The 24,723-nt window shown below is 44.6% G+C and overlaps 1 protein-coding gene across 12 annotated transcripts in view; it reads right to left on the bottom strand.

Moving 5' to 3' along the window:
• Positions 1 to 24,723, bottom strand: part of Ptprm (protein tyrosine phosphatase receptor type M) — a 649,476-nt gene that overhangs the window by 382,417 nt on the left and 242,336 nt on the right. For all 12 annotated transcript variants that reach the window (XM_040752893.1, XM_040752897.1, XM_040752894.1 and 9 more), the window contains one exon: positions 18,138 to 18,409. In XM_040752893.1, the coding sequence (XP_040608827.1) occupies positions 18,138 to 18,409 (272 nt within the window). The remainder of the gene's footprint in view (positions 1 to 18,137; positions 18,410 to 24,723) is intronic.

Genomic DNA, 24,723 nt, shown 5'->3' with positions numbered 1-24,723 from the left:
GATGCTTATCGAGGCATAAGAAGCAAATAGAAAATAGATTAGACCAGAAAAAGAAAGTCCCCTTGGCACATAATAATCAAAGAACACAACACACAGATAAACACTTTCAACAAAGTAGCTGGATACAAAATTAACTTACAAAAATCTGTAGGCCTCCATATATAAATGAAAAAAGGAATGAGAAAGAAATCTTGGAACAAACACCTTTCACCAAACAACGTAAGATGTCTTGGAGTAACTGTAAGTAAGTGAGTAAAAGACCTGTGTCATTAAATGTTTAAGACATTGAAGAAGCTGAAGAAGACACAGAATGGAAAGACCTCCCACATCCGTGGGTCAGTATGTTTAAATAGAGTAAAAACAGCTATCCTGACAAAAGTAATCTACAGATTCAGTGCAATCCCTACCAAAATCCCAACACAACTCTTCACAGACCTTGAAAAGATAATTTTCATGTGGGAATAAAAAAAACCCAGGATAGTTAAAACATTCTTGAATCACAAAAGAGGTGCTGTAGGATTCACTATCCCTGATTTCAATTTGTGCTACAGAGCTATAGAAATAAAAAAAAAAAACCAAAGTGGACACATTGATCAATGGACTCAAAAAGAAGGCACAAACATAAACCCATACATCTATGGGCATCTGATTTTTGATAAGGAAGCCAGAAATACACAATGGGGAAAAGACAGCATTTTCAACAAATGATGCTGGTCAAACTGGGTATCTGCATGTAGAAGAATGCAAATAGTCTTATATTTATCACCCTGCACAAAACCTAACTCCAATGGACCAAAGACCTCAACATAAACCTAGATATTCTGGTCCTGATAAAAGAAAAAGTGGATGATAGCCTTGAATTCATTGGCACACAAAAAGACTTTCTGAACAGAGAACCATTAGCACAGGCACCGAGATCAACAATTAACTAATGAGTTATCATGAAACTGAAAAGCTTCTACACAGAAAAGGACACCACCATTTGGACAAAGCAGCAGTCTACAGGCTGGCAAAAGATTCTATACCAACTACACATGCAATGGAGGGATAATATAAGAACTCAAAAAGCTAGATACCATGAAAAACAAATAGCCCAATTAAAAATGGGGTCAATATCTAAACAGAGAATTCTCAAAAGAAGAAACTCAAATGCTAAGAAACACTTATAAATGGTCAACATCCTTAGGCATCAGGGAAATGAAAATCAAAACTACTTTGAGATTTCATTTTTGTATCTGTCAGATTGGACAAAATCAATAAAACAAGTTACAGTTCAAGCTGGCTAGGATGTTGAGTAAGAGAACACTCCTCCATTGCTGGTGGGAGTGTAAACGTGTACAGCCACTATGGAAATCAGTGTGGTAGGTTTTTCAGGAAGATGAGAATTGATTTAACTCAAGGTCCAGCTATACCACACTTGGGCATATACACAAGGAACACTTCATCCTACCACAGAGACACTTGCTCAACTATGCGTACTGTTGTATTTTTCATAATATCCATAAATTGAAAACTCCCTAGCTGCCCTCAACTGAAAATTGGATAATGAAAATATAGTACATTTGCACAGCGGAGTATTACTCAGCCATTAAAAGAATGAAAACATGGAATTTTCAGGTAGATCTCTTGTGAGGTAATATTTGCTTATATGAGGATATTACTTGTTAAGTCAATGATAACCAAGCTATAATCCATAGAGCCACAGAGTAGAGACATAGAACAAAGGACAGAGGGAACCTCCCTAGAAAAGAGAAACAAAATAGATAATTATGGACAGAAGGGAAGGTACTGGAACAGTAGGATCAAGTGAGGAGGGAGAGCGGAGAGAGAAATGAGAGAGGAAATATATAGAGAGAGACATCTGAAATTAAGGACCATTTGAGAAGTAGAAACTTCCAAATACATACATAGACAAAGGTAATCTAAATGAAGTTGTCAAATAATGGGGGAGACAGAGCCCAACTGGACATCTCTTGGCAATGTTTATATGTATGCGGTTACATATGTTTACAAATGTGATGTGTGTTTACATATGAATGTGCATTTACATATATATGTGTGTCTACATACATATGTCTGCATATGTATGTGTGTCTGTATATCTATGTGTGCTTACACATGTATATGTGTATACATATGCAAACATACATAATTCATATTCATTATCTACATAGAACTTACTAAGTAGACACATATGTGTTTCGACACAAGGGAGGTTACATGCTGCAAGTTAAAGCAATATGCTCAATGTTTCTTCAAAGACTGAAATACACTTTCTAAAACTTGTTTTATCCCCTTGATCTCTTGATATGATAGTTTACGTAAGCGACCCAAAAAACTCTACCAGGGAGCGCTTATAGCTGATAAACACCTTTAGCAAAATGGTAGGATACAAGATTAACTAAAAAAAATCAGTAGCTCTACTATATACAGAAGATAAATGGACTAAGAAAGAAATCAGAGAAACATCACCCTTTACAATTGCCACTAACAATATAAAATACCTTGGGGTAACACTAATCAAACAAGTGAAAAACCCATATCGCAAGAACTTTGAGCCTTCAAAGAAAGAAATTAAAGAAGATACCAGAAAATGGAAAGATGTCCCATGCTCTTAGATAGGTAGGATCAATGTAGTAAAAATGCCAATCCTGCCAAAAGTAATCTACAGATTCAATGCAATTCCCATCAAAATCTCAACAAAATTCTTCACAGACCTTGAAAGATCGATTCTCAACATTATGCAGAAAAACAAAGACCCAGGGAAGCCAAAACAATCTTGTACAATAAAGGAACGTTCAGAGGCATCACCATCCCTGACTTCAAGCTCTATTATAGAGCTATAGTCCTGAAAACAGCTTGGTATTTGCACAAAAAGAAACAGGTAGACCAATGGAGTAGAATTGGAAAATCTGATATTAACCCACACACCTACAAACACCTGATTTTTGACAAAGAAGCTAAAATTATACAATGGGAAAAAAAGAAAGCATCTTCAACCAATGGTGCTGGCATAACTAGAGGCTGGCATGTATAAGACTGCAGATAGATACATATCTGTCTCCATGCACAAAACTCAAGTCCAAATGGATCAAAGACCTCAATGTAAATCCAGCCACACTGAACCTCTTAGAAGAGAAAGTGGGAACGAATTGCTACAGGAGACTGCTTCCTGAACATAACACCAGTAGTACAGACACTGAGGTCAACAATTAATAAATGGGACCTCCTGAAACTGAGAAGCTTCTATAAGGAAAAGGACAGTCAACAAGACAAAACAGCAGCCCACAGAATAGGAAAAGATACTCACCAACCCACATCTGACAGAGGGCTGATCTCCAAAATACACAAAGAACATAAGAAGCTAGCCACCAAAACATCAAATAATCCAATTCAAAAGTGGAGTACAGAACTAAATAGAGAATTCTCGATAGAGGAATCTAAAATGGTTGAAAGACACTTAAAGTGCTCAACATCCTTAGCCTTTAGGGAAATGCAAATCAAAACAACTTTGAGATACCATCTTACTTCTGTCAGAATGGTTAAAATAAAAAACACCAAAGATAGTTTATGCTTGAGAGGATATGGAGAAAGGGGAACACTCCTCCACTTCTGGTGGGAATGCAAACTCATACAGCCACATTGGAAATCAGTATGGTAGTTCCTCAGGAAAATGTGAATCAGTCTACTACATGATCCAGCAATTCCACGCTTAGGCATATACCCAAAAGATGCACATTCATACAACAAGGACACCTGTTCAACCATGTTCATAGCAGCATTATTTCTAACAACCAGAACCTGGAAGTAACCTAGATGCTCCTCAACTGAAGAGTGGATCGAGAAATGTGGTACATTTACATAGTGGAGTACTACTCAGTGGAAAGAAAAATGAAATATTGAAATTTACAGGCAAATGGATGGAACTAGAAGAAACCATCCTGAACGAGGTAACCCAGTCACAAAAAGACAAAAATGGTGTGTACTCAATCACATATGGATTTTAGACCTAGAGCAAAGAAGTACCAGCCTACAATCCACACTGCCAGATTAGCTAGGAAACAAGGGAGATCATAAGAGAGACATATATGGTTCCCTAGAGAAGGGGAAAGGGCCAAGATCTCCTGAGCTGTTTGCAAGTTTGGGGAAGGGGAGAGGGAGTTAGAAGAAGGAGAAGGGGAGAAGAGGAGGGAAGAGGAGGACATGAGGGAGCAGGAAGATAGAGTCAGGGGAAGGATAGAGGAGAACAAGAAAAGAGGTACCATAATTGAGGGAGCCATTACAGTTTTAAAGAAAAATCTGGCACTAGAGAAATGTCCAGAGATCTACATGGCTGACCCCAACTAACAATCTAAGCAATAGTTGAGAGGTTACCTTAAATGTCCTTCCCCTATAATGAGATTTATGACAACCTTATATGCCATTCTAGAGCCTTCATCCAGTCACTGATCGAAGCAGAGGCAGACACCTACAGCAAAACACTGAGCTGAACTCCTGGAATCCAGTTGTAGAGAGGGAGGAGTGATGAGCAAAGGGGTCAAGACCAGGCTGGAGAAACCCACAGAAACAGCTGACCTGAACAAGGGGGAGTTCATGGACCCCAGACTGATAGCTAGGAAAACAGCATAGGATTGTTCCAGACCCCCTGAATGTGGATGTCAGTTTGGAGGTCTGGGCAATCTATGGGGCCTCTGGCAGTGAATCATTATTTATCCCTAGTACACGAAGGAACTTTGGGAGCCCACTCCACATAGAGGGATACTCTCTCAGCCTAAACACACAGTGGAGGATTTAGGCCCTGCTCAAAATGGTATGACAGACTTTGAAGATCCCCCATGAAAGGCCTCACCCTCCCTGGGGAGCATAAAGGGATTGGATAGAGGGTTGGTGGGGAGCAGGGGTGGAGGGGAGGAAGAGGGAACTGGGATTGGCATGTAAAAGTAGTTTGTTTCTAATTTTAAAAAATTACTTTAAAAAATAAATAAATGTTGCTTTAAGTTTGTATTTCGAATTCTGAGTTTATGTGTGCTTGTGTATGTGAACATGCCTGTGCATATGTGTAGGTGAGCACGGGTGCTCACAAAAGGCAGAAGGGAGTTGTGAGCTGCTGCATGGGTGCCGGAAACCAAACTCGGGTCTCTGCAAGAGCAGTAGTGAGCAAGCTTAACCACTGAGCCATCTGGTCATTTTCTAGCTCTGAAAGTGTGATCTTTATCCGTCATATTGTCAAACTCCCATCCAGCACAACGGTTTCAGTACAAACCACGGCTACCAAGGAGCTAAGGTTTACACTAGCAAGGAGCATGACACAAGGAAGACACCCTGCCTGTGTAGAGCTCCACTGTGAAACCTCTGAAAAGCCAAGGGGTCAAAGCATGACAAGAGGCCCCCTTCCGTGGGTTTTCTGGACCCACATTTTAGAATCCCATAAAAAGGTTCATTGCCACCAGTTACTGCCATCCTGGCAAAATGTCCAGCTCATACCCTTCCTGGTCAGAGTCCTTCCTAGGAAGATTCAGTGTCGAAAGTGCTTTTTTTTTTTTTTTGTCTGTCTGCTATTTTCCAATCAAATAATGAACCCCTTTATATAATACTTCATTTAAATAACAGTTTTCATTTATTTTGCATACTGACCACAGTTTCCCCTCCCTCCTCTCCTTCCACTCCCTCCCTCACTCCCCTGAGGCCCATCTACTCCCCTCCCTATCTACTCTTCCTCCATCCCCATCAGAAAGGGGCGGGCCTCCCATTCCATCCCCATCAGAAAGGGGTGAGCCTCCCACTCCATCCCCATCAGAAAGGGGCGGGCCTCCCACTCCATCCCCATCAGAAAGGGGTGGGCCTCCCACTCCATCCCCATCAGAAAGGGGCAGGCCTCCCATGGGCTTGAGCAAAGCCTGGCACATCAAGTTGAGGCAGGACCAAGCTCTTCCCCTTTCGTCAAGGTTGGGCAAGGAAATCCAGCTTGGGGAACAGATTCCCAAAAGCCAGTTAAGCACCAGGGACAGGTCCTGATATCAAGACTGGGAGCCTTACAAAGAGACCAACCTACACAACTTTGTCACAGCCACACAGATGGCGGCCTAGGGCAGTGGAATCCATTTTTATTAAAGGTCAAGAAATGCTTTGGTAACGCGTTGCAGGTATATCAGAACACAGAGGCAGCCACAAGAATGCCTGCAAACCCCGTGTCCGGGTCTGGAAAAGACTGCGACCAGAGAAAAAACAATAACATGGAGACACCAGCTATACTTCTGGAAAAACAAAGGGACCAAGGTCAGGGTTTGATCTGCAGATACGGATCTTACCAAACTCAAGCAAATATATTGAAAATGTTCTGTTTTGTAAGCCAGGCTTGGCTTTCTTCAGGGCACCGAACCAAGTCTTTTAAAGAAAGCCTAGTTTAAACTTCTATTGATCAGTTAACCGGCTGAAATACTTCTACAGCCCAGGCATCTTTTGAATTTACTATTGAGATTTCTGAAGTTAACCATGATGCGTACCCTCTGGTCTACCTCTTGGAGATGAGTACCCTGACTCAGAAAGGTCAGGTAATTTTTCTAAAGTCACAAGAGTAATAGCGGGGCTAGAGTGTAATCTGGTCTACTTCCCTTCCAAGTATAGATTTTCGCCATGTTCCCAAAGTATCAGGTAAACACATCTACAACATGTATCATACAAGAAATGCAAGTATTGCGGGCTTACTTTACTGCTATGTTCTTGACTAAGAAGGATGGGTGTGCGGACAATGACATGTACTATGTGACAGGGTTTTAAAATTAAGATTTTTGTTGACTCATGGAGACATGAAAGGGGGCTTCTGACAAAGAGGATGTTTTGGGGCTCTGATAGTTTGTTTATCTGCCATTTATTGGAGAGTTAAAAGCCAATTAGGAGACAGTCCAAGAAACCAAGAAGGGTCTTACCTAGACTTATGGTTCTGTCCAGCTCGTGGGAGGTGGAATGAGGAAGTGAGCCCCATATTTCTCAAGACCTAGTGCACAGCGTGTATCCCTTTACATCCGGTGATTTTTTTTTCAGGCCCATAACCACAAATTATTCCCATAGTGCAGGGAATACAGTCATGCTTCACCACATCTGACATCTGAAATCATTTTTAACAACTTAAAACTTTAAACAAGAATTGGCAAATAACTGCCAGGGGCTAAATCTGCCCTCCTGCCCGTTTCTACTTTGCGTTCGAGTTTGCAATAGCGTTTACAGTTTCCAATGGGTGGGAGGGAAATCAAAATAATACCAGAGAAAAGTGATAACGCAATTCCAATGTGAGTGTCATGAATAAAGCTTTATTGGCTCTCAGCCATGTTCACGCAACTACATTTTGACTGTGGCTGCTCTCAGACAACAACCACAGAGCTGACTAGTTGCCGCTGAGGCCGTCTGGGCTGCAAACCCTGAAATATTTACTATCTGTTTTCAGAGGCATTCTCAGCTTGGCTTTCCAGTACACGGCCATTACTCTGGTTAACAAGAAAGCTCGTGTGAAAAGCAACACTTTGTCACAGCTAAATACAGTATGCCTGCCACTCCAGTAACGGCAGGCAGAAGCCCTGCTCCACTGGTTTCCAATCCTATTGCATGGGTGTTATTTTAAAAGCCCACTATGGCTTGGAATATCATAACCAACCAACCTGCCAAAAGCAAACGACAAATGCTAATCACTCCATAGACACCCACCACCACCACCACCACACGCTGTACAAAGTAAAGCAAAATCCAATTCACAAGCCAAAGTTTCCTATAATACATGAAAAGAACTGCCAAGGAAACGTAAGACTTAAACACGAATGCCTCACCCTCCGTCCCCGGTTTCCACTGTGTTCCCCAGTATCGGGTGGGGTTTGGGTTATGCGCTGTTGTCTGCTGGCTGCTGTAGTGCCATTCTACCGCTGTGACGAGGAAGCGACAGGACAGCGTCCGCGGTTTGTCTCAGTTTGTACTTGCAGGCCACAGGCCATGACTGAGGCAGGCCAGGCACTGCAAGCAGGGTTGCCACTGTTATGCTGAAACTCCATGAGCAAAAGCAAGTTGGGGAGGAAAGGGTTTATTGGCTCATACTTCCTGAATAACAGCCTGGCCAAGCCAAGGAAAGCCAAGGCAGGAACACTCACACCAGGCAGGAACCTGGAGGCAGGAGCTGAGGCAAAGACCATGGAGAGGCGCTGCTCACTGGCTTGTTCTCCACTTGTTTTCTTATAGAACCCAGGACCAGCAGCTCAGGGATAGCATCACCCCCAATGAGGTGGACCCTACCCCCATTAGCAACCAATTAAGACAATGCCCTACAGGCTTGTCTACAGCCTGATTCAACAGAGGCACTTTCTTAATCTAAGATGATGTCAGCATCAGCCTGTGTGTGTCGGGTTGACAAAGCTATCCAGCACAAGAAGGCAGGAGGAACAGGCTAGCCTGCTCCTTCCCCCAGGCTCATGCTTCCCTAGCTTTCTCTACAGTCAAGACTACTTGCCCAGGGATGGCACCACCCACTGTGCTGGACCCTCCTCCATCAATTAGCATTCAAGATGATCCCCCACAGACATGCCCAGGGACCAATTCCATCAACGCTTCTCCTGAACGAGCCTTCCCTCCCTCTCGGGTGACTCTTGGATGTGCCAAGTTGGCAACTGCATCTAACCAGGACATTTTTTTTTTGATGCATGCATTTCGAGCTTCAGTGTGCACTTTAGTTTGGGTCTCTGAGGCTGTGATAGAACGCCGTGACCCAGATGCATTTTGGGAAAGGCGTCATTTGGCCTCCACATCCCAATCGCACCCCATCGCTGAAGAAGAGCATAACGCAGGGATCTAGAAGCAACTCTTTGTGCTGGAAATTTACAACTGCCCTGAAATTTCTAAGTCACCCCGAGATCAATCCTCGCAACACTTTAATGGCCACCTGTGGAGGTGGAGCACAGCAAAAACCTGGACTGCCTGTAATGCCCAGAGTCCTAGCAGAGGTCAAGCAAGGCAATGCTGTCTCCTGTGAGCTTTCAGGTAGCTAAAACAACAAGTTTCCTTACAGCGGCCTTTCACAGTTGGGCAACCGATCTTAAGTTTAAGAGGCTGTGATGGGCCCTACTGGGAAGACATCTGTGCTAAGTAAGGTTTACTCGGGTAAGAGGAGTAGTGTTAGTATCAGTTCAGTGCTAATGAAATAAGCATAAGCAAGGTCTCGTGAACTGATGGCTGACCAAATGCACTGTGACTAGAGGCTCCTGGGAACCACATAGCAACAGCACAATGCTGGAAGCCCTCCATATCCTTTGGTTCTATATCCACAAATTCAGTTGAGGATGGAAGATATTTTAATACACAAAATTTAGGTCTGTGTGAGATACACACAGACTTCTGATACTGTCTTCATTCCGCATGAGCTTGGGCACGTTGAAGGCGGTGTGGTCCTACCCTACTTTCATTCCCCGGGTAACAGTAGAACATCTATTTACATAGCATGGCACTGTGTCAGTAATGATTATAAGTAATCCAGATGGGATTAGAGGTTAAGACAACAGGAGGATATGCCTGGGCTATACGCAAATATGATACCATTTTAAAGAAGCAACTTGAGCCTTCACAGATTTGAGTTCATGCAAAAGGGTGGTGGTTGGTGTCCTAGACCCCATCCATCCCTCAAGGGAGATGACTGTATGCACTAAGTTGGTGTTCTATGATTGCAGAACCTAGCTTCTGCACAGACTGAGAATTCCCTGTACCAGTCTTTGTCTTATTTTAGATTTCTGCACCTCTCATCAGACTCTTCCTGAAGGCTCAGATATCTACAACTGGGGGATGAACTCAAGAGTAACTCGTCCTCTCCACTGACATCCCAGGGGATGGATGCTGCTTTCCCACACTCCTCTGAGACTTTGGGGACAGTCACTTGCTGCCAGACAGGCTGGGCCACTGGGTGTGCTCCCCAGATGCCCTACTGGCGTTAGCCTTTGCATAGTAGCTGACATCAATTCTCCTCTGGGTGATATCTGCCAAAGAAGAAGGAATCCATCAAACACCTCAGCATCCTTATCCTCCCTGCTTCAGTAAGGGCAACATCAGCCCTCTTGCCACCACACGCCCATGTGTGTGAGCAAAGACAGGGGTTTGCTCACCAACACCAAGGGCAAGGTTGAGATGCGAATCACCTGTCAGCTCCCTAGACACCCGGTTGAAGATTGTGTGCCTGCCTTTACATCCTTGCTGGGTTTAACTTAAATAAAACCCAAAGGTGGGTCCTACCCATTTTCTACAAGTTTTATTCTGCTGTGTTAAATGAATTAAGTGAGGAAATGTAAGGGCTAGAGAGATGGCTCAGCAGTTAAGAGTGGGCACTGTTCTTGAAGATGACTTCAATTTAGTTCCTAGTCCACATCAGCAAGCTCACAAATGTAATGCCAGCTCAAGGCGTGTGACATGTCTGACCCCCATGGTCACCACCACTTAGACACACTCACACACACACACACACACACACACTTCAAAACAAACCTTTAACAAGTAGAGAAGTAGAAACATAAACAGTAAAACATTTCTGTAACAAAACCAAATAAATTTTATCACATTTAGAAATAGGAACAGGCTATTATAGCTCAACAAAAGAGTACTTGCTCAACACTCACAAATCCCTTGGTTCCATCTTTGTTACAGGAAAGGGTTGAGGGTAAGTCTTTATTGGGGCATGGTGGCACATTACCTGTAACCCAGCATTCAAGGGAGCTAATGCACCTGAGCTATATTATATCACCCACAAGCAATAACAGTAACAAAATACAAAAAGCAAGACAAGAGAGTGAGATCCTTCAGAGCTCATTTGTATTGGTGTACCGTCAGAAAATATGATAATGTTTTTGTTACACAAAGACACTCATAGGACAGCAACAATTCAATGGAATTAATTATTGGTGCTTTGGAATTTATTGATTGTCATGCTGAAGAAAGGCAATCAGGGTCTTACCCACTCAGGGTAAGTGCTAGGTCACTAAGCTATAGCTGTAGCATCCACATGTATCCTTGAGTGAGTGACTGAGCATTTGAGTATGTGGTGTGTTAGCGTGTGTGTGTGTGTGTGTGTGTGTGTGTGTGTGTGTTGTGTGAGTGTGCAATATCTTTCCCTTTAGAAGAATATGATATGATCACAGTTCATCTCCTCCTTATATACAGCAGGATACAAAGAAAATTAAAGTAGAAAACCAACCAAACAAAAACAGGAAATTGCAAGAGGCAGCTCTGATAAGCAAGCAGCCACCGCCACCCGAGGTGTGAGAGCACCCACATCAGCAGAGATGCCCATCTTTGATGTCAAATACAAGTTGAGAATGAGATTTAGAGACGTGGCAAGGTTTAAAAAAATAAAGAGACACAGTCGTGGCAAGGTTTAAAAAAATGAAGAGACACAGTGTGAAGATTAAAAGACCATCACACAAATTACAAAACCTCTGGAACGCAGGTCCAAGTCAATAATGAAGTGAGAGCCTCCTGGGTCCCCACTGGGTTTTTAAAACAGACTGATCATCTTGTAGAAAAGCAGAAAGCAGAGTCTGGGGCAGATGCTCAGCACCATGTCCATGCTGGAGGGACAGGCATGCCTCACTGTCACATCAAATCCCCCAGGCTGTCCCAAAGGCAGAAAGGGACTTAATTGTCCTGTACTTAGAATAAGGGCGGCAGTCGTGGGATTTAGTGAGTGGAGGTATGCTGGTTTTCAGGTGCACGTCAATTCCGCGTTTCCCAAGCATACTCCAGGGGACAAGAGATTCATGAGATGCTCTGCGAAAGCTAGAGATGATGCCAGCCTCCAGCCTGGCCCACACCTGTCTCCTCCTGGGGCTGCAGAAATACACCCGGATCCCAGACAACCTACCGAAGAAGACGCAGTTCACCTTGACTAAACCCCACTGGCCGCCAGCCAATGCCTTCTGCAGCTGCTGGGTGAGCAGAACACAGTTCTGGAAACCACGTCTCCAGGCAGCCTTTGCGCACAGGCTTCTGGGCACTTAGGGTCTTGGGAGAAAATGAGCAGGCTCGTGGATGGCAAGCGCAGTACCGAAAGCTTGGCGGCAGCAGCAAGGTGCAGGGAATGACAGCTAAATGTGGAGTGGTGGCTTATGATCAAACCATCCCTATTCCCTCAACTCCTCGTTTGCCCGCAAAGCTGTCAGCGGGCAAAGGGTAAACCTTGGTTTAGCCCCCCCCCCGCCCCGCCCTATATAGACAGACTCCTTTGTGCCTTTCCTACACAGAGAGTTTGAAGCAGAGCCCAGATGCATCCAGTCCTTGTCTTCTCCCAGGGCCCTCAGCACACCTAAGGAACCTGACTCAGTAGGGGGAGTGCCAGCCAATCATCACCCTCCTGTTTGACGGCTCCGGCCCCACTTTTTCCTGTTTGGAGATGAATCTTCCAATCCCTTTCATGGAGCTGCCCAGGCAAGGGATTCCCAGGCTGCCTATGGGGTTTACCCTTTTGCAAAGCTTACATGAAACATCCTGCCTTCCTGGCCTAGGACCGAAATCGGAGTCACCTTCAGAGGCCAGTGGGATTCCAGAGGCTCAGGGGCTGTGAGCGCGATTAGAAAGAACTCAGGGAAATCGATTGGCACTCTTTGGCTGCAGGGGCATCTGAAACGTGGGGGAAGGAGAGAGAGGGGGGAGGCAGAATCAAATGGGGGGGGGACCTGTTTCTTTTTATCAGGACAGTGAGTCAAAGGAAGGAGGCTATGAAAGAATATTCTTCAGACTGCAGGAAGTCAGTGTCTAAATCCAGGGAAGCTGGTGCCCCCGGGCAGGGGCAGGGAGTGGCCTGCACTTCCCCCACAGCCTTTGAGACTCAGCAGGGCAGCTCTGAGGAGCAGCAATTAGGCCAAACATTAATTACGGAATTAGATGCCTGTTAATCACCAAATGCCTGACAATTTGTGTTTTAAGGAGCCATAATTAACCTGCAATTAGCCATGTTCCATGCAGGTTACCATTGTGAGTGTACCTGCACAGTGTTCCCCCGTAAATAGTAAGCCCTACACAAAAGGACTGCAGCAGAGGGAGACTTAGCTCTGAGGAAACGGGCTTCGGAACCCCGTAACCGTCCACCGGAGGCCAGGATAGCCGCTAATACCCAAGTCCGCCTTACCAAAGAGCGCTTTCTTTAACTACCTGTTATGATATTACTTTTGAACAGCTCATTTATCCATCTGAACTCACAGTTACTACAGACTGGGGGTGCAGCTCACTGGGAAGTCCATGGACAGCATGCCCCAGATCCTGGTTATACTCCACAGCACCACAAAACAAACATATAAAATACCCATCCTTGGGCTAGAGAGATGGCTCCAGTGCTTAAGAACACTGCCTGCTCTCCTAGAGGTCCCAAGTTCAAGTCCCAGCAACCACATGGTGGCTCATAACCATCTGTAATGAGATCTGTTGCCCTCTGCTGGCCTGCAGGCATTCATGCAGGCAGGACACTGTGTACGTAATAAACAAATATTTAATTATTTAATTTTAATAAATAAATATTTAATTGGATCCTTTGGCGTTTTGGAGACTTGCTTCCTGAGTTCTTTGTAAATTTTGGAGATCAGCCCTCTGTCACATGTGGGGTTAGTGAATGTCTTTTCCCTATCTGTGGGCTGCCTTTTTGTCCTTTGCCTTACAGAAGTTTCTCAGTTTCAGGAGGTCCCATGTATTAATTGTTGACCTCAGTGTCTGTGCTACTGGTGTTATGTTCAGGAAGCTGTCTCCTGTACCAATTCGTTCAAGGGCACCTCCCACTTTCTCTTCTAAGAGGTTCAGTGTGGCTGGATTTATGTTGAGGTCTTTGATCCATTTGGACTTAAGTTTTGTGCATGGCGATAAACATGGATCGATCTGCATTCTTCTACATGCCAGTCTCCAATTATGCCAGCACCATTTGTTGAAGATGCTTTCTTTCTTCCATTGTATAGTTTTAGCTTCTTTATCGAATATCAGATGTTCATACATGTATGGGTTAATATCAGGGTGTTCAATTCGATTCCATTGGTCTATCTGTCTATTTTTGTGCCAATACCAAGCTGTTTTCAGGACTATAGTTCTATAATAGAGCTTGAAATCAGGGGTGGTCATGTCTCCAGATGTTGCTTTGTTGAATAATGTTGTTTTGGGTATCCTGGGTCTTTTGTTTTTCCATACAAAGTTCATTATTGTTCTTTCAAGGTCTGTGAAGAATTGTGCTGGTATTTTAATGGGGATTGCATTGAATCTGTAGACTGCTTTTGACAGGAGGGCCTCACCCTCCCTGGGGAAAGCAGTGGAGATTGTGGAGGGGGTGGAGGGTTGGTGGGGGGGGCAGGGAAAGGGAGAGGGACCTGGGATTGACATGTGAAGCAACCTTGTTTCTAATTTAAATTTAGATATAAAAAGAGTGTAAAGAAAAATAAAACCTACCTATCCAAGAGCATGGGCTACAGAACTAAAAAGAGAATTCTCAATAGAGGAGTCTAAAATGACTGAGAGGCACTTGAGAAAGTGCTCGATATTCCTAGCCATCAGGGAAATGCAAATCAAAACTACTGAGATACCATCTTACTCCTGTCAGAATGGCTAAAATCAAAAACATAAATGACAGTTTATGCTGGAGAGGATGTGGTGAAAGGGGGACACTCCTCCATTGCTGGTGGGAGTGCAAACTTATACAGCCACCTTGGAAATCAGTATGGAGATTCCTCAGAAAAATGGGAATCTGCCTCCCCACTCTTAGGTATATATCCAAAAGATGTCCATTCATACAACAAGGATGTCTGTTCCACTATGTTCACAGTAGCATTATTTGTAATAGCCAGAACCTGGAAGCAACCTAGATGTCCCTCAACTGAAGAGTGGATAGAGAAAATGTGGTACATTTACACAATGGAGTACTATTCAGCAGAAAAAAAAACAATGGAATCTTGAAATTTGCAGGCAAATGGATGGCACTAGAAGAAACCATCCTGAGTGAGGTAACCCAGTCACAAAAAGACAAATGTGGTATGTACTCACTCATATATAGATTTTATACATGGACCAGGGGAGTGCCAGCCTACAATCCCACTGCCAGAGAGTCTGGGAAACAGAACCTTCATCCAATGGCTGATGGAAGCAGAGGCAGACAGCCACAGCTAAACACTGAGCCGAACTCAAGGAACCCAGAGACAGAGAGGGAAGAATGATGAGCATAGGGGGTCAAGACTGGGCTTGTTTAATCCACAGAAACTGCTGACCAGAAAAAGGGGGGAGCTCTTGAACACCAAACTGACGACTGGGAATCCAGCATGGGACTGATCCAGACCCCCTGAATGTAAGTGTCAGTGAGGAGGCCTAGGCAATCTATGGGGCCCTGGGTAGTAGATCAGTATTTATCCCTGGCATACAAATGGACTTTGGATGCCCATCCCACAATGAGGGATGCTCTCTCAGCCTGGACTCTTGGGGGGAGGGCCTAGACCCTGCCCTGGATGAAATGACAGACCATGGACACCCCCATGGAGGGCCTCACCCTCCCTGGGGAAAGCAGTGGAGATTGGGGAGGGGGAGGAGGGTTGGTGGGAGGGGGCAGGGAAAGGGAGAGGGACCTGGGATTGACATGTGAAGCAACCTTGTTTCTAATTTAAATTTAGATATAAAAAGAGTGTAAAGAAAAATAAAAAGAAATAAATCTTTTTAAAAAACCTCACCAATCCTTATTTGACTGGTGTCAAAACCATCCAGAAAATTATCCATCTTAATACTATTTCACAAACACTTGTGTTCTGGGTAGACATTGTGCTCCTGTTAGAATGCGGAAGTGTGTTGAGGGAGAGCTGAGGCCTGTCTCCTTGGTGGAGACTCTCAGGAGCACTGTTCCCTTTAAACACTCAAGTCTTCAGCTCTGAGGCTCACATGTAACACCTGAGAGTTACATCATTTGGATACTCTTTCTCGGGACTGTGGTCGACATCATACCAAATCATGATGAAAGGTTTACGAGCACCCTCTCTGCGATTTAGGAGGGCGGAGCTCAGGCAAAAGTGAAGAGGTTTAGGACAAGGGTGGGCAGGAGGCTCGCTGACCCCGACCCCGAGAAGTATGTCCCATTGGCCTGAGCTGGGGGTGAGCCTAGAGCAGGCTCTACAAGGAGGAGGAAGTATGACCAACAAGGGTTTCCCTGCTCCGAGAGGGTCCCACTGCCAAGCTTCAATACACAGAAACACTAGCCATCCAACGTGGGGACACCCTGGACCCTTGCCCAGCCAACCTACTGCCTTGCTTACTGTTTAAACCCAGAAGGGAGGAAACTTCGCCCCAAAGGTCCCATTTTAAAATTATATTCCTAATTGGCCACTAGTACGTTTATATAAAGATAAGGTATTCACTAAATAAGATTATTTTCCTCCAAGAGGGAAAAACCAGTGTTTTTTAATAAGTAAAAACAATACAAATGGAGAAAATTTACCATATGATAAGGCAAAAAGGGAACAAAATCACTTTGTTATCTCATTAGCTAGGGAGATACCACATTTTATGTATTTATGTTTTAAAATGTATTTGGTCTTTATTAGATATTTTTACTATAAGAATGAAATTAAATATATTGCTTTATACCCATTATATTAGTTGGCTGACAAGTTTAAATATAACGCCAGATAATCTACAACTTTTTTTTTCTTTTAGAAAATTTTGCACGCATGAGTGCTTTGTCTGAATGCATGCATGTGTAGCACAGGAGTGTCTGGCCCTCAAGGTTAGTAGATTGTGTTAGATCCCCTGGATGTGGGTAAATGATGGCTGGTGTGGACACCACAGGCTCAGGTCTTCTGCAAGAGCAGCTCTCCTCCGCTGAGCCATCGCTCCAGACCATAACATTATTTCCATTGTTTCCTAAACAAATTTTTGCTGAGGTAGTATAAATTAACATTATTTTCATGGGCTCCTAAACACACTTTCATGTTGAGGCAGTGTAAATTAACAAGCCTGCTATTCTTGGGAACGATGTTGTTTCTGATTCTGCATTTTTATAAAGAAGCTACTGTATATGTTGTTGTTCTTATGGTTAATTATCTGCAATCACTCTTCATTGTGTCTTTAGGGCAATTTCTACTAGTAGCTAAATTTAGGTGCAACGAACTTAAAAAAAACTTTAAAACTTATGGCCAAAGTATAATTTAAAAAGAGTTTAACCATGAGCTAGTGATGTAACAGGGATTTCTCCACTTTTTAATTTTCACTCAATGAACATTTATCTTTCGTTAAATGTCAGGTATCATTTCATGTCCAGGGGTATAAAGATGAGGTGAACAAGGAATTTATAACCAACCAATTTATTACCATTGCCAGCTGTGGGTAGAGAAGCTAGGCTTGAAGGATCTTGTCTGTTAAACACAAAACCTTCACGCCTGTGGTGGTTTGAATGAGAATGGAACCCACAGGGTTCACATGTTTGAATACTTATCCCTCATCTGTAGAACTGCTTGGTAAGGATGAGGAGGTGTGGCTTGTTGGAGGAGGTGTGGCTTTATTAAAGGAGATATGTCACTGGAGGCAGGCTTTGAGGTTTCAAATCTCCACACCATCCCCAGTGTCTTATTTTCCACCTCCGAGTTCTGTCTCAAGAACTGGGGAGGAGGGGAGAGACAGGGAGCTGGGATTGACATGTGAAGCAAGTTTGTTTCTAATTTAAAGAAAGAAAGGAAGGAAGAAAGAAAGAAAGAGAGAGGAGATGTAAGCTCTTAGCTGCTGCTCCAGTATCATGTCTACCTTCCTGCTACCATGCCCCCTGCCATGGAAGCCATGGACTCACCCTATGAAAGTGTAAGCCCCACATAAGCCCTGCCTTCAATAAGTTGCTTTCACCACGGCGTCTTATGATGACAGCCATAGAAAAATAACTAAGATAGTAAGCTACCACTTTTTTTTCTTCTTAAAACAATATAAGCCTGGACATATTTCAATTTATGTTTTCGTTTTGTTCACATGGACCATAACACACTTTAAAAGACAGACTCGATCCCACCTACTACGGCGTTAGAAAACAGCTTCTTGCACATTCTCTGGGGGCACTAATATAAACACGACTTACAGTTATGGAAACTAGGAGACTGTTTGAGACATGGAATGGCAAGAATGGGCAAACTTACCTGGTAAAAGTTGGGCCAGAAAGTGCTGATGGCCAGTTCTGCCCTGTGCCATGTGCGGGTTGGGTCCCCAGACATATTCCAGATAGGGTTCCCCAACGGCCCGTTATTCACCTTCACATAGACGCTGAGCAGCCCAGGGGCAGAGTTACTCTTGCTGGATACAAAGTAGTGGAAATCAATACAGTGGGTGTCATTTTCCTTAAGCTGAGGCAAGAGTAGGTGAGCCCTCTGGCCTTCTGGTTTCCCAGAAGCATTCACCAGCATGAAGGAGCCTGTGGAGAAAAAAATCAGGGTGTCATGGAACAAAACACTATCATTTATATGAATTGCCAATGAAATTACATATACTTCACTTAAATTCAAAAACAGAGAGAGGGTGTTTCTTTCTGTACACAACAGACTAGCCTTAAGCTCACAAACCTCCTCCTGCTTCTGTCCTGTGGGTGCTGGGTTTTTGGGTTTACACCACCATAACTGGTACGCTTAGAACTCCAATGTCTTTCACAACCTTTCTGATTTGTTATGCTCTGCTTCTGCCAATCCCCTAAAGCATTAGCAAAGTAAATGAAATAAAAAAAACTACCTTGGAGGTTACTGCACTGAGCCTGCTAGATACCAAGCATGGTAGACACCATTCATAGACCTGCCGGGGTCAAGTCAGCCTGGCAGCCACTGACCACGGGCAGTTATTTATGCTCAGGTCAGTTAAGACCTCTATCGAAAATCATCGGTCTCCTAGGTCACACCAGCCACATTCTAAGCATCCCACGGCCACACGTCACTGCACCGGGAAGTTCAAGATGCAAAGCTACCTCGTTTTTATTCCAAAGTTGCACGGGGGAAGCCCTAACCCATTTGTGCCGCCAATTATCAACCCAGGTGGCTTTAACCCAGCAGAACAAGCCTCGAGCAAACGCACAGGATGCTAGGGGATGTCGTCCACATGTGGCAATTCCCAGGCACATCAGGATGATTGTCTTCAGGGGAACACGGAAAGGACATGGAGAGCCTCCCCACGTCGAAAGAGTACTGCTACGTGATCGCATCACAGCTCGAGTGCTCACAAGTGGAAGCGCCTTGGACCCGTCTCTGCTGTCAGCTGGCTTTCACACCAGTGTAAGCGGAATTGGGGTCTCATTTCTGGCAGCATCTTATTCACATGCTAGGATGGGGGAAAGGCAAAAACGGGAGCCTGTGTCTCTAGCTTTGCAGTCTGCCACTCCAAGGACCTGTGCTCCACCCAAACACAAAACCCACCAAAAAGCCTGGAAGGGGAACACAGCAGTGAAGGGATGGAGCTCACACCTACCAGGGATAAATTTTAGGTGTGATTTAGGAAAAACTAGGAAGTAGCAAGTGGAGGCTTGGGGCAGTAGAATTGCTTGAGAATAAGACTTTGAGTCCAGTCAGGCCAACATAACAAGCTGGTATCTCCAAAGAGAAAGCCAAGAAAATAAATTCTCTCTCTTCTCTCTTTCTCTCTCTCTCTCTCTCTCTCTCTCTCTCTCTCTCTCTCTCTCTCTCTCTCTGTGTGTGTGTGTGTGTGTGTGTGTGTGTGAACAATAATTAAGGAAGAAACGTTCATGACTTGGGAGGGAGTGCATGGGGTATGAGAGGAGATAGGGGAGGGACAGCAGGACTAAAAGTTATTAATAACGAGCTCATGTATGAAACTCTTTAATGTTTTTAAAGACCTGTCAATATGAAAGTAGCATGTAGACACTTCATGCTGTCTACCTCCTTTATGCCTGTGACAAGAACAATTCCCCCCATTGCCCCACCAGAAAATACACACTGTATATAGTGCTTGTAACACACGCACAAAAAATGAAAGACGCAGAGACTGATATTGGGGTTCAAGCCTCAAGCTGAAGATCAGAGAAGCAAAGCAGCCGGCCACGAGCTCTTACCTCTACCTCAGACTGAAAGGGCTAACCCTGTCTCCACGAGCTCTCACCAAGCCTCAGACTGCTGCCTCTCCTCAGTGTGACGGAAGAATGAATGCCTTCCTATCCTCAGTGTGGCTGGAGAGTGAATGACAGCTCAGAGACCCTGCTCCTGTCTTAAATACCTCTCATGAGCCCTGGGAATAAAGGCTTATTATGATCCTGAGTGCTGAGATTATCTTTGTGTGAGATGTTTCTCTTTAGGACAGAATATATTTTGTGTAGCTCAGTGTGGCCTTGAACTAACAGAGATCCATCTGCCTCTACCTTCCATGTGGTGGGATTGAAAGTGTGTACCACCACTGCCTGGCTTCTATAGCTGACTAGTGTGGCTGGCTTTGCTTTCTGTACCCTCAGGCAAGCTTTAATAAATCATAAATAATAGATCACAAGTGCCAGCCTGCCTGACATTTCATAGTCATCTAGATCATAGAGCTAGCCTCATAAATCATCACAGTGCTTGTATATAAAGTTGTGAAGGATTCAAGATTTGAAGAATCCATACTCTATTTTTTTGTTTTACGAGACAGGGTTTCTCTGTATTGTTTTGGAGGCTTTCGGTCCAGCCCCGCCTCGAAATCACAGAGATCCTCCTGCCTCTGCCTCCCGAGTGCTGAGATTAAAGGCGTGCGCCACCACCGCCCTGCGAATCCATACTCTTGGTGGCGTTTGGAACATATCAAGACAAAAGCAGGGTCTACTGTATTCCATTGATCTAATTTTTATAGCTCTTTTCTGTTTTATCCCTGTTAAGTCAGAATATGGTAACTTTGGTTACAAGGTGTATATCTGAAAATGATGTGACTAGTGGCACCCTGTAAACCTGAAGGACCCCCAGGTCCTATATTTTTTTTTTCAGGACATCAGTACTCTGGTGTGAACAGTAGCAAATTTCTGAAGGAGATGCAAAGCTGCAGCAATGCATGGTGTCATTAAATCCAGCCAACAGTCCCACAGGATGGTCACATCTTGTCTATATACAAGGAGGAAAAGGGACAAAACTCCATGGTGTCAGGAGACACCCCTGCTACTTGGTTAATCTGTCCTGGAAACATTTAAGAACCGAGTAAGGGACTGTCAACCTTCCTGTCCCTTCCTTCATGTCCAAAGGCAAAGAGGAAGGCAAACCCTCACTCACATCTCTGGTTGACAGGAATAAGTCACCATTTGAAGAGAAAGGTTGACAGTCCTTCAACAACAGAGGGAATGAGCTTCAGCCCTGGAGTTTACAGTGAAGAATGGGAGCCAGAGTCCGTGCCAGGCAGGGCCGGCACATTTATCTGACTACAGAAATGGCGCAGGTATGGGGTGATGTCTCAGTCTTGTTTCCACATCGAGTGCTGCAGAAGTACTAGTACTTATTATGGGGGTCACTCATGGTGTTGGTAAAACACCTGTGTGCACAATCACACTCTTCACCTTGCCCCCACCCTCAGGACACAGATACTCACATCTCCATTCACCCCCCATAGTCCTGGGCAAACTGTGCTTATTCCAGAATAGCCTCGTAACAAATCACTCCACTGACATGAACACCCAAAACGTTTTTATAGAGAAAGTCTTGGTATGAGCATCTGAGGGGGCCTCGTCTTCTCTCCACAGCTCCTACTACTCAGGACAAAGCTTGCCATGAAAGTCCAGCGTGCCCTGCTAACACAACTGCCGTGGCTTTGTTTCTCCTGTGATGGGAGATGTCATTCTGAAATCTGTCTCTTATTGGCTGTTGAATAAAGCACTGTTGGCCAATAGGGAAGCAAGATAGGTGGGACTAGGAGTCAAGGAGGATTCTGGGAAGGAGAAACACAGGGAGTCACAATGTAGCCGCCATAGGGGTAGGAAGTCCAGACCCTTTTCTCCAGAAAGAGAAATATTTAGATTAACAATTATGGGGTAAATACTTAAGTCAGAGCTAGCCAGTAAGAAACAAGCAAATGGCCAAGAGGTTCATAATTAATACAGCCTCCTGTGTGTTCATTTGGGACTGATGCGGCTGTGGAACCAGGATGGCGGGAAGGCTTCACCCAACACTGCTGCCCTCCCTCCTCGGCGCGTGGCCCCGCAGAGTTATCTGCCTTTCTCTGCTACTCGTCTTTGTGGCCCCTTCTTCCACCCAGTCCTGTCCCAGGCCACACAAACAGATGGTGACTTGTAAACCTTCTCTTAATTCTAGAGAAATACTGGCGCTGAGACACTGCAACAACTCGGTTGGCTTTACCCCGAGGTTCTGGGGGAAGGGCGCCTCCATTGCCCAGAGCGGGGCCAGCAGGACTCAACTGGACTTTCTCAAGTGTGAGAGGTGACCTCCGTATCTGCATGTGTGCTTCCTGACAGCAACATGTCCCCAACAGCCGGTGTGAGTCTACAGAAGCCATAGGGAGCATTGGTGTTCAGCAATGTCTCGCTGCCCAAAGCCCGAGGGAAAGCCATGGCTGTGTATACAGGAGTCCCAGGAGGGAGAAAGAGGTGCCCTTTTCATTGAATGCATCAACCATCTGCTGTCAGAGTGTTGTCAACTCATTGGTCAATGCTTAAAGACTGAAAGCATTCAATTCCAGACTACTATATCTGTTTTTTTTTCAAGACCCCCTATGCACCAAGTGTTTAGTTCTCATTTCCACTTCAATGTTCTGACTGAGAGGAGGTGTCTTCCCTCCCCCGATGAAAGGCACTCCAATTGGGCAAATCATAAATAAAGGCAAACATGATTCAAACTAACAAGGGAATTCTGTCTGTGTTCAGATAACAAAACACCCTTAAGTCATGAGTACGTAAGCAAAAGATGTGACACCGTAGACAGATTAAGGACACTCACAGGAGTCAGTTTCAAACAAAGCACTCTTTAAATGCAGGCGTGGAAGGCTTTTAGGAATGAAGACTCTTCTGAGAGTGTGCAGTGTCCCCATTCTGGAATCTTTGGGTGAATTAAATTTAGCTTAATCATATCCATTGGCAAACGGTCTTGATTAGACTATCTTCCGTCATTGTTTGTGACAGCGGTAATAACCGCACAGGATTAGTTATCCTCTCTACCCCATCATTAAAATTTGCATTGGTGCAGAGGAAACTCTAGATAGAAAACTGAAAATTCCCATCTTGCAGTAGAGAAATCATTCAAGCAACAAAAGAAGGGTTGTTCTCTGTTGCTCAGGCTATGCTACTCAGTGCTTAAGCTGACGAGGAAGCAGCCATTACGAAGCCCACCTTCTGAAACGGTATTTCAGCAAAAGCCGCAGATCCCAATCATCCCTTCCCATCAGCCCTCATGACTTCCTTTTCTCCTCTACAAGCTCACCTTCAATTTTTTGAGTGTAGATTATAATAGTAATAAACAGAACATGTTTAAAGTTCTGTTGTTGTCATGTACCTTGACTCTAGTAGCGGAGTCATAGTGGCTGAAGAGACATCCAGTGGTAACAACTGAGTTCACTATGGTAGCGGCTTCCAGACCATCTACAATGGAGCAGTTTCCTTAAAAGACAAACGTTTCAGTGCATTTCAGCCAAATTTATGTACAGAAAAGAACTGACTTCAAGGCCAGAGGAAAACAGGCACGCAGCAGATCCCGGCCCGTAAGATAGCCATGACTATGAGCAAATACTCAGAGGGCAGGGGAGGCAGGCACAGAAATCGCCTCCGTTTGCCTGGGCCTAATGCTACACAGTAAAGACCCAAGGCAAGAGAGCTGAGTGCACACAGGGCAGGGGCCTGGCGGCGGCCGATACACGCAAGGAAGCTCAACGTTCTTGGCTTTGTGCTCCAAAGGAAGGCAATGCTACAAGTGTAATACTCTTCCAATGTTTCAGCTATCATTTCCAGTACAAGACATACTAAACATCGCAGCCCAGCACCCATGTGGGATGCCAGCTGCACACTGTACACGTGTACATACGGACACACGACTTTCATGGAAGTTATTTGTCACTTATGCTTGCACGTGCTATATTCAACTGGCTTCCGGTGTGCCGTCTAAATAAACTCACGCTGGCCCACTGGTTCCCGTCTAAATAAACTCACACTGCCTCACTGGTTTGCAGCCAATGAGCAGTTAGAGACCAGACTGCTCCCCTCCCTGGTTAGCCAGTGCCAAAGACCTGAAGGCCGCAAGCTTTCCAAGCCGTGCCTTAGAGCTTCTCCTCTTCTCAGAAGGGTCAAAACAACAGACACAGGCCCCCTCTTGCTCCCTCAGCCAGAACTGCCAAGACCACCTTATATGAACCTCCTCTGATGAGAGGTCCCACAAACTGTGAAGACAGACAAAAAGCTTCTTGGAAAAGAAAAAAAAATCAGTGATCCGAGGGAGCGAGCTGAGGTAGCCAAGGTCTGGGGAGGGGCAGAGTGTCCAGCAGCACTTCCGGGGTACCCCTGAGCATCCTGGCAGCCGTGGGAAGCAGCGTCTTCTCAGCCTGCTTGGCGTTTGGCACACCACACCTCGTGCCCTTGCTAAACCGCTGCCTCCTCGACGCCCTTTGCAAATACTTGCCCCCTTGCAAACATGGGATATTTCCTTTGCAGCCACCAGGGAACAAACAAAGCAGGAATATAAAATTTCTCCATCCTGCCAAACAACACACACACACACACACACACACACACACACAAAGAAAAATCCTTTTATGTGTTCTTTCTTTTGGCAATCTCAG

This window comes from Mesocricetus auratus, unplaced genomic scaffold (assembly GCF_017639785.1).
Source record: "Mesocricetus auratus isolate SY011 unplaced genomic scaffold, BCM_Maur_2.0 Super-Scaffold_100010, whole genome shotgun sequence".
NCBI classification, from domain to species: Eukaryota; Metazoa; Chordata; class Mammalia; order Rodentia; family Cricetidae; genus Mesocricetus; species Mesocricetus auratus.
The sequence above is the reverse complement of the archived record's forward strand: the minus strand, read 5'-3'. Positions and strand labels throughout refer to the sequence as shown.